At 36.1% G+C, this 11300-nt stretch overlaps 1 protein-coding gene across 1 annotated transcript; it reads right to left on the bottom strand.

Annotated features, from left to right (window-relative positions):
- Window positions 1-620: 620 nt before the first annotated feature.
- On the bottom strand, window positions 621-10953 carry LOC149831296 (hyperosmolality-gated Ca2+ permeable channel 3.1-like). The gene is made up of 5 exons (XM_090012988.1): window positions 10873-10953; window positions 3462-3737; window positions 2352-3178; window positions 1993-2248; window positions 621-1131 (listed from the first exon to the last, which is right to left on the bottom strand). Exons 1-5 carry the CDS (start codon window positions 10951-10953, stop codon window positions 781-783), a joined length of 1791 nt encoding a protein of 596 aa, XP_089869114.1. The 3' UTR covers window positions 621-780.
- Window positions 10954-11300: the final 347 nt, after the last annotated feature.

The following is an 11300-nucleotide window of genomic DNA, read 5'->3' as shown; positions in this document are numbered from 1 at the left end:
TCGCGTACGATGCTGCCACTGTAAATCAGAGAACAGTGACGAGATTTCCAATATTTGGATGGCTTTGTGTAATCCTTTACCACATGAAAGAAACCGAAGAACCATGGTCACCATGTAGAGAAGGATTATCATAATTTTCTTCAAGAGAAGAATAAAACATTTGCAGCAAAAGAGAAGCTGTTGCTTTCATCATCTTGTTGGGCAGCTCAGAGCTAAACAAAGCTTCCTGAACAAAAATTGGATAAAGTAGTACAAATGAAAATTGTATCACCATTACCACGAAATCCTGAAAAGATTATGACATTATTCATTGCTTAGAAATAAGACCAAATATTTCACTAACTAACAACTAAGATAAATCCTAATCGTTGTAATTACTGTGAATTTCCCAATAACATCTTGGCAGATGAATTAATGTTTTCTGATCCAGTTCCTGTTCACGGAAGATATGGGTTAATATATAGAGAGAGATAAAGCAAAAATGAGCCATTGGAGTTTCTCTAAATGACAATAATAAGAAGCCACAATTGAGACAACTTTCTTTATAACAATTTTGGTCATATGCCGACCACCGAAAGAAAGATAAAACTGACAAAGTTATAGATGTGGCAACCAAAATAGAATATCCACAAACAGAAATACAGCTTGGGTTCTTCTCGAAAGAAGCATAGAAAGTTTAAAAAAGGCAAAACATGAAAAATGCTCCTACACATTTACACAAGATGGTACTACAACTACACGGATGAATATATGCTTGGGCCTACTCTTGAGGGCTAGCTGTCAGCGAGCATCTCCACCTTGTTCCACATCTTCAAACTTGTCCATGCTCAAGCATGGTGGGACATAGGCCTCAAAAACTGCTTCCAGATTTGGTTCTTCCTCCAAATTCTGGCAGGCAACTTCCAGTGGAATGAAAGCAAACGATCGATAGAAGCGTTTATAGCAAACGTAGCCAAAGATTACACTCAGAATCGGAAGGGGTATAGCAAACGGTGCATAATTGAAGTGCTTTACTCCTAAGAAACCAATCATGGTTAATTGGAAAAGCAAAAGAGAGGCCAGAATTCGACTGTGAATGTGCGGCCACATGCGTCCATAGCTCTCATAGGAGGGTACATACACTTTCAAAGCCTGCATACATAGAAAGTTTTATGAATCAACTCTGCTCTGTGAATAGAAGTAACTAAATCTGTTCATAGCTGTCTTGATTTTCTGTGAAGTTTGTGGTATCAATGATTATATTTCAAACTTGAACGTGCTATAAGGCTTATTGTAGTTTTGGACATTAGTTATTTTCTGGACCATGCTTTAGTTTTAATAGTTGCGTTTTTTTAAGCCCTTTTGGAAGATTGATGATTCAGCCTTCAGACCCGAAGTGCTTTTTAGAGGCAATCCTAAGAACTAGAAGATTTTATTGTTATTTTTATTTAATGTTTGTTTCGTAGTCACTTGGTGAGGCTTTCCCTGAAAATATAAAAATAAATGGTTTTCCGTAAGAAATTCTCAGAGTTTCTTTAAAATAAAGTACAGTAAAAAAAAATGAATGAAGAATATCACAAACATATCATGATATTTTCAATTTGGAACTTTTTCAAAATATCATGATTCTTTTCTGTTTTTCTCAAAAACCTTTAGAACAGAATATATTCAATTATGATTTGGTCTGCTCAATGTTAGGACTTGGTAGAGCACTTTATTTATTATATTTCATGATAGAATATGTTTTTCCGTACTATAGTAGCATGTTTTTTTCAGTCAACAAAATCAAAGTCGGGTTTCCTCTGAGCTTCTTTTAGGAGAAGGCTAGGGACGTTGGTGAGCGTGGCAAGGTCCGACCTTGGTCAAAATCACAAATTTCAGTGGCCAAACACAACTTTTAGAAGTTACTGTTTGTATTTATTTCTAGATGCAGTGAAAAATATACTAATAATCACTATGATGAAAGTAAGAGAAAAAGGAAAGCAAAAACTCAGCAAAGATTTCAAGCCTTACCTGATTTCTGAACAAAAGCCATCCAATTGCAAAGTACACAACACCGAAGGGGAGTATCATTGGTGCAATTACCGAGTAGCATATCACAACTGTTGCTATCAGCATGTCATTGGGAACTCTAGCTACATAATTAAGATCCCCAGGAGCCCAAGCTTCCTTCAACTCGGCCTTGGTTTTGCAGAGGTACCTCCTCTTAAGATGGTAAAGGACCAATGGGACCAAGCGAGAGAGCTCAAGCCCATGGACAACAAAGAACCTGAAATAAAAAATGAACAAGCCACCATTAATTTTTTTATGCAGGAGCAGGAAATCGAAAATGAAATGGAAAAATCTGCGAGTTCAGAAAATGAAAATCTTACTTTAAGGCAACAAATGTAATAAAGAAGGTGGCGCTTTTAGGAAGAGATTTCCCAAGTGTGGGAACAATTTTGTCAGTGTGTGTGGTGAAGTCCTTAAATGAGGTAAGCAGGGTAGAGCCCAGTGTCACCCCAATGAAGACATTAAGCACTGTGAAGTAGAAATACTTGGTAGACGCTGATCTGGCCGCATGGCTCCGTGAAGGGATCCCTTCAGCCTTTGACAAAATCATGAAAATCGTTGGCAGGATAGCCAACAACACCAACAAGGCAATTTGAGGCAGGAAAGCCTCCAGCACCATCTTAATCGTCGGTTGGTCGACAATTGGCTTCAAGAAAGGCAAGTACTTCCTCAAATTCGAAAGAGTGGTGAATGCAGAGACAAATCCCATCGGTATCGTGTAGAAGAAGATGACGAGGAATACAATGCCATAGATCACATACTGCCTGATTTGCCTCATGAAATATGGGATGGATAGATTTTTCCACAGCAACTCACGAGGCTGAGGAGCTGCCGTCACCGTCCATTTTTCGACCATCTGTGCATGGATGGTCTGGGAGGCAGATACAGCGGCTCGCCAGCTGTTAAAGAACACAAGAGCAGAAGCGAGCTGCTTGTCCTTGACGGTGGTCTTCTGTTCGGCCTCTAACTTTGGAGCTAATTCTTTGATTTTCTGGTTGCAGTACTTGATCGTGTCAACTTTCTCACCAATGAGTCCCAGAAATCCAGTCCTGTGCTGCGGCCTAGTTTTCGGGTTTTCTGCAAACACGGCTTCTGAATGAGCAAGTTTCTTCTTGCAACTTTCCAGCTCTTGCCATATTTTGTTGGCCTGTAATAAATACTTGTCATTGCTTATTTACTAAAAATACATGTTTTGATTGAATATTCTGTCACTGTGAGACATGAGCTGTTGATTTTAAATCTCTTCAACAAATTTGAACCTGAATATACCTCATCTAATACATGTTTTTGTTTTCTACCGAGTAAACTATAATAAACACATCTAGAGGTTCAGATTGATCCGAAAAGGCAAAAACAACGGCAACTATGATTCTTAGCAAGATCCTAGTTTATACATATTCCATGTAGGAAGGAGCGAAGAAAAGTAGTACCTCTTTGTTGTCAGTGACCACCATAGATCTAAAGAAAGAATCGGGATGGAGCCTCCTGAAATATGAATCGACCTGCTCTTTACGTGTTTGTTCTGGAGGAAGAGAAGGCATATCTCTAACCAGTACTGCAAATCGTTCGGGCTTAGTTTCATCCGCTTCTAATCGTGCCGCTCTTAGCTCAGAGACATGTTTGTATGCTTTCCATAGTATGTAAAACGTAACAAACGACACCCAGTAAACTGCTAATAAATGTGCCCACATCCTGGAGCTTTTTGGCTGCGTATTGAACACACACCAGTTCACAACAAAGAAACATGATAGGAAAAAGTATTGCATTTGAATCATGTGATGATGACAAGTAATTAGGTTTTTAAAGGGTCCAAAAATCAACGGCTCAAAATGTGCCAAAATTTCTGTCACTCAAAAGATCACATTTTTACATTAGAAAAGCACAACCCAAGGCTTGATACTTGCAAACAAACCACGTTGAACACATTTATGTGTTTAGATTGAGTCGATACAACTTCACCTTATGATTTCTAGCTCATTAGTTCCTTATCTTCATTAGTAGCAAATATTATATATATATATATATATATATATGAGAGAGAGAGATACATGGCTTTTATAAAGATTCATAAGTCCACAAATTTGTTACCTAAAAAAATTTAAAATTGATCTTACGGTTTTGATGCACATAATATATATATATATATATATATATATATATATATATATATATATATATATATATAGAGAGAGAGAGAGAGAGAGAGTCACTAGAACATGAGAACTAGAAATATGGGCATTTTCAATACTTTTTTGCAAATTCAACCATGTGCATGTGCTTGGCACGGTGAGTTGCTAGGAATCAACCATTGGATGGTGTATTTTTGATGAAAAAATATGATTTTTGAATACTTGAATATTTATGAAGATTATGAGCCACTGATTTTAAAGCCTTAAAACATCTGCTTTATGCATCAAAATAGAATGATTCAATAATGGGTTCTTATAAAACCATACATGTAGATCACATCCTTATGGTTAGATTCAAGAGAAGAGAACAAAAAATCCATAAAAATCATGGTTCACACATTAGTTGTCATATTCTAGTGTTTATATATATATATATATATATATATATATATATATATATATATATATATATATATATATATATAGAGAGAGAGAGAGAGAGAGAGAGTTAACTTGCATTGCCTTTTATATAAAGATTCACGATCCATAAATTTGTAACCTCAAAAAATTAAAAAAATGATCTTATGGTTTTGACGTATTATCATCATTATAAGAAATTAGTTATTTTATTACAATATTATGGAAATATGCAACATTGTTTAGTGCATTTTTATTTAAATTTTTTATCAAAATGCTCATGATATAGACAACCGATGCATCAAAACTACCATTAACTTGAAAATGCATCAAGTGTATAATTTTGTGCTGGATATAAGTTTGTGGTGAACTTGTTCACAAAGGGCCATGAGAGAGAGAGTCTCGTTGCAAGGGCAAGTTTTTGTCTTGCATAGATTTCTTTTTTACATTCTATGTTTTTCCTTACATTTATGCACGAGTACCCTAAGAATTCTGTTGGTCACTTAATGAGGAAAAGAAAAAAGAAGAAAACATATAAAATATTTTCTCTGTTCCAATGAGTCATCTCTTCACAGTGCTCCTGTTGCTCCATTCCTAGTTTAACACATCTACCTTGTTAAAGAAAGTGTGGAGGATACGTGAGACCTCAAGAATCATGTGAAGGTGTCCATTGAAGGAAACAAGACATGTAATGAAGCTAATGAAGATAGAAATCTAGTTTCCCTTTCTAAATCTATTCATAATTGTGATAGGACTTTTACAATTGATAAGAGTCCTAAGAAAGAATCTTCTGGTGATTGTAAACCTCCTGTAAAATCAATGAAAACAAGGCCACCTCTCCATTGAGTGTGTGAGGTTTCCCACCGTGGATGTAGGTTCTCGAAAGGAACTGAACCACGTTAAGAGTTTGTGTCTGTTTCTCTTCTTCTCATGCAAGTCATTTATGATATCAGAGCTGTAGACGATATGAAGGAGATGGATCCTCCAAAGAATGATAACACTACCAATGGATCAGGTGCCTCACCAGCTTCTACAAATCTCCAATATTTTTTTACTACAAAATCATCGGATGATAATTTTCTGTTCTGGGAATCTTAATTCATCCCCTTGTTAAAGAGCTATGATCTCATTGGTTTTATCGGCGAATCTAATCCTTGCCAAAAAAAGAGGTTTAAACCGGCTGAACCTGAAAAAAACCTGCTTTAAACCATGCCTATATTCAATGACATCAGCAAGATCAACTTCTGTTAAGTTGGCTGGTCTCCTCTCTCAGTGAGACGGTTCATAGTTAGGTGATTGGCCTGACTACTTATGAGGTATGGATGGTTCTTAAGAAGTACTATGCTACTTGATCTAGAGCTCATGTTCAACAGTTAGAGAGGTCAGTTTCATTATCTTAAGAAAGGCAACGATAGTCCTATTTTCTAAAAGCAAAAGTGCTTGAATCTCAACTTGTACTTGCTTCCAAACCAGCCTCAAATGAGGACTTAATCATGCAGTTCTTGGTTGGTCTTGCTGTTGCAGAATATGGTTCTATTAGGACATCTACTGATACCCATTCAGATCTTGTTACTCTTGATGAACTGTTCAAACTTTTATTGACTCATGAAGCTGAACTTAGTGTGAATGAACAACATGAAGTTGTGACTCCTACTGTCCAATATACCCAAAGGCAATTCGGTAGGGGCCGCAGAAATAAATCTGGCGGTTGTTTTTACTAGAAGAAGCAAATCAATAAGGGTCGGTTCTCTAGAAATCGAGGTGGTGGTTATGATAACTGGTCGTTTAATGCTGGTGGACAAAATCTGTCTCAAAATCAGCATACCAGAGGTTCTTCTAATTCTATTTCTTGCTAAGCATGGTGACAAATCTAGCCATGGGCCCTTCAATGTAGGATTTTCAAGTTTTATAAAGGTCCTGAGGGCACATGGCTGCTCATGGTGGTGATTCGTTTTGCTAAAGCTCATAAGATGAATTTTCGTGGCGCTCAATATTTTTTCTTAGGATATAGTGCTCAGCATAAAGGATATTTGTGTTTAGATATGAAATTGAGCGTATGGTTGTTTTTTACAAGGAGAAGTTTCCCTTTCTTAAACCTATGGTATCTCCCATACTCCCCCACCTACCCCTTCAGTTGGTGTAGCGCCCTTGTCACCCTCACCCCCAGTTGTTTTGACTATGTCTCTGACTGCACCCGCTCCCACTCTCGTAGACCAGCCTTCATTGCCAACCCCTCCTCCTCCTCCCTCGTCGACACCTTCTTCCCAACCTGGTTCAATGCTTGATGAGCTTTTAAAGATTGATTCGTCAGTTTGCTCATCAAAGTAGTGGCAAGGATTGATTGATTGATTATGACTTTGTAACCATGTAATCTTAACTTCTTGTATGTGGTAAAATCTCCAAAAGGTGATTATCATGGGATTAAAAAAAAACCACCTTCAAACAGTGCGGATCCATGGTGATTGAAACCGCGAATGGCTTTGTTGGTACTAGCACTTTTTAATAGACAAAGTCTATTTACATTAGGGGTGTCAACGGGACCGGTTTAATTCGGATCCAAATGAAACCAGATTTGGATAAGATTTTCAGGTATGGTATCGGGTCCAAACCTGGGTCTAATCAGGTCCATTATAAGAAAAACCATATCTGGACCTAATAAGAACTACATGAACCAAACCCGGACCATACCTGGTAAACCATATTTTTTTTATCATTTTTACATTGAAAAATTATGGGTTTTAATTGGAGCTCGGGTTGGGCCTGTGTCTAGTATAAAATTTCACAAACTATAACCAGGTCCATGTATTAATCGGACCTTCGGATCTGAACTTGGGTCTTAATCAGGTCTTCTTATTTATCACCATACCTGGACCCTGTAGGGTTTGGTTTGTATCGGTTCTAGGTAAACCAGGCCCGTTGATGCCCCTAATTTACATAGTGAGGATGGTATTAGCTACCGTCGTGTATGGGTAAGGAACCCTATATATATATATATATATAGAGAGAGAGAGAGAGAGAGAGAGAGAGAGAGACTGTTTTGACCAAATCTGCGTTTAACATGGTTCCAATAGTGGTAATAGGCCCTTGGATATAGTGTTTTAATGTAAAAAAAATTGTTTCTTTTCAGGTTTGAGAGAGAGAGAGGCTGTTTTGACCAAATCTGTAAAAAAAAGTTCTTTTGAGGTTTGAAATTTTGGTAGATTGCGTGGTGTTGATTTTTCAATCCTGGTAAAATCTGACGTACATAAAAAAAAAAAAACATGATCCAAACGCCAGTTTTTATTAAACTTAATACGTATTTCACATCCAGATGGTTTAATGTAAAAAAACCTTGGAAAAAAAAATAATGCATTTTTTTTACTAGGGGTTCCATACCCACAAGGTAGCAAACATTACCCTACATAATGTTCCCTAATAAGAAGTCTATGAGAGAGAGAGAGAGCATAAATGGAGTCACACACAAAAAGAGCATGAAGGGCATAAATAATCTCACGGGAAAATATTGGATACCCTCAGGTGTAACTCATTGGTAAAATGGATATTATCTATATGGCTTGTTTAGTAAAAACATCATGGTAAAAACAAATCTTTTGAGGGCTACAAAATACATTAGTCCACAACCAGTGATACATATTATCTTTTTTTGAAAAAAAAAAAACATGAAAAAACAGAAATTGGTTTAACATTTTAAACAATTTCTTGTGAGATTTCCAAAATAGTCGCCAACATTTCCATTCAACTATAAAATATCATGATGTTTACATTTTTAATGATTATTTTTCATGAAATATATGCATTTTTCATTTCATCACAAAGACTATATTTTTTGAAATTTAAATTATTTATTTTACCGATACTTTGCGGAAAAACATGAGAAATGTAAAACAATTGGATTTCCCATAAGATTTAGGCTGCCCAAATTTGATGAAAAGGTTAGGTGCAATATGATTGGACAAATATTTGTGCCTTAAGCACCTGATCACCCTCCATTTTGGGAACAGGGCAAAGCATGATGGAGGGCAATCAGGTGCTTAATGCACAAATTTTGTGCCAGTACCCGATCGGAACTCCCAAATTTGCTATGTTGTCAAGATTTTTTTATTAACAAAGTTATATGTTTATATCAAAACCACTCAATTCAAAGTGCATTTTTTAATAAATGAACCATGCTAAACACATCCACGTGGTCAATTAATCAAATAATGCTTCTACCTATGAGATTCACTATACAATGGTACTATAAACTGTAGCCAATTCGTTACATAACATGTTATCTTTGGTGATTGTCACATCAGGCAATGGTCATAAAGCTTGAACCAGTTTACAAAGTTCGCCCCCTTTTTCCTTTCGGTCTTCCTTAAACTTCTTATGAAGTTGAATGAAAGAAGTCCTGATGATACCACCACCACCACCACCTCCCCCACCTCCCCCACCCACCTACCCACCCCAATCCTGTTATAACCTTACCATATATAGAGAGTAGAATTTGGACTGCACAATAAGCCAAGCCATACCGGGCCGTCTATGACCAGTTGGAACTTGTCCAATTAAATAAATGAGCCAAGCTTGAGCAGGGCCTCATGCTCATCATAATTGGAAAACTCGGCCAGTCAACTCGTGACTCGCCCGAGTTGACTCAGATTGGAACCTAAAAAAGTAAAAAAAAGTTACATAACTCGGTTAGGACCAAACTTGGCTGAATCAGCTAACACTCGCTGAGTTTATCATTGACTGGGCTGAGTCTTAGCTACCATGTTGAAAATTAAAGGTTTTGCTAAAAATTCAAAACATTAACTAAAAGCATTAAAAAAGTTTGGGCCAATTAAAAAAGAACTAAATTTGAGAATCATATATATATATATATATATATATATATATATATATATATATATATATATATATATATATATATATATATATATTCTACAAACAATTATACCTACAGTCAAGTGGGAATGTCACGTGAGTTGTTTTGACTCAATCAAACCTCATAGACATGTTCAACATGCCAAATTTAGTAGAAATCAATGTGAGTTTTTTTTTATTCAATCTAACCTCATAGACATGTTCAACATGCCAAATTTAGTAGAAATCAACCCTTGGATCATGTTTTTTCGACAAAAAAATGTTATTTGCTAAGTTGATTGTAAATAGAATGGATTGTAGCAATATATAAATATATAATGGTACATGCTTGAGTTATATAGATTTAAGCTCCAAATGCAAAATCTAACCTTTGGATCATGTTTAACATGTTCTATTTGTTATTTCTATATGTTAAACTTGATTGAAATATGATGTTTGATGTCATTTCTAAACTATCCTTATTTTCGTGAATTGTGAGTCATCTATTTTCACTATAAAAAATAAGATCTATAAAGTATTAGGCACAATAAAACATGTTAATGTAGTAAATAAACCATCATTAGATCTATCGCTAAATTCATACAAACACAAACAAGAGTGTGCACCACCATAAGGTATCATAGTACAAAACCATCATATATTTTTCACATACACATATAGGAAGGGTGTAATATTGGACGCTCATTTCATCTGATGTTATTAGACGCAGTTGTGCCACTAATGGCATGCGTAATCAGCAGTGCAAAAAAATTTTGCACAAAAGTGGCCTTTAGGTGCTGTCATTTCTACCACTAGAGGCCCTTCAGTTGTAATGCTTGTTTTGGGCAAAATCAGCGTGCGCAGATCAACGGTGCATACTTGTCCAACGTCCGCATCCACTGTTACTCTCATATATATATATATATATATATATATATATATATATATATATATATATATATATATATATATATATGTGGATTAATCTAACAATAAATTAATTGCTGTTAACAGTAGATGAATTCAATCATATTAAAATAACTAAAAAAAAAGCCTTAAAAATAATATTTTTTAATATATGATTGATTTTTTAAGTCAAAAAGGTAAATTTGATGGATTCATAAAGTTACTTTTTTGGGAAAGGAGTTTGACTTTTCAAATCCCTTAAGTTCAAAAAACTTTTCAATTCCCATGAAGATACATGGACTTTTTACACAGAATCAACATTGTTCTGATTCAACCCGTTACAACTCGCATCAAATTGAGGAGCCCCCAATCCAGCCCATAGGATTTTCACTGACCCGAGGTGACCCCAATCCAATCCCAAACCCTAATAAATAATAAATTACAAGAGAAACAAGTTCAAAGATCCAATAATCTATCATTCTTTACTTATTGATCAAACAGACCAACACAAAAAAAGATTCAAAGTTCCTAAGAAAAAAATTACGAAAAAGTGAACCAGCTGGGTAGACTCAGGATCAAACGGCTGGACCTGTAACATCGTAACCAATGCATCACGCCACGGCATCCTACAATACTGCAAACAGAAATATGCCTATGCACGTGGACCTTGCTGTCCTTGTGACCTATAAATGCTGGCAATGCTATTCACTGAAAGAATAACCGAATGAATGGGAGATTCAAGAAAAGCCTGCTTAGATTTCATAAGGAGGACGGATCAGGTGCAATGTGACCACACACTTTTGGTGTGCTCCGGAACCTGATCACACACCATCTGCTGTTGGGCCCCACAACTGATTGTCTCTTACCAAAGAAGGTGGGTGATCAGATGCAACAACACTACGGATGTAAATGGTTCAGATTCAGGTCGGATGTGGCCAATACCAAATTAGACTAATTGAATGTTGACTAAAA

Source organism: Nuphar pumila, chromosome 7 (genome assembly GCF_984573655.1).
Source record: "Nuphar pumila chromosome 7, dmNupPumi1.hap1.1, whole genome shotgun sequence".
Classification (NCBI taxonomy): Eukaryota; Viridiplantae; Streptophyta; class Magnoliopsida; order Nymphaeales; family Nymphaeaceae; genus Nuphar; species Nuphar pumila.
This window is presented reverse-complemented; position numbering and strand designations above follow the sequence as displayed.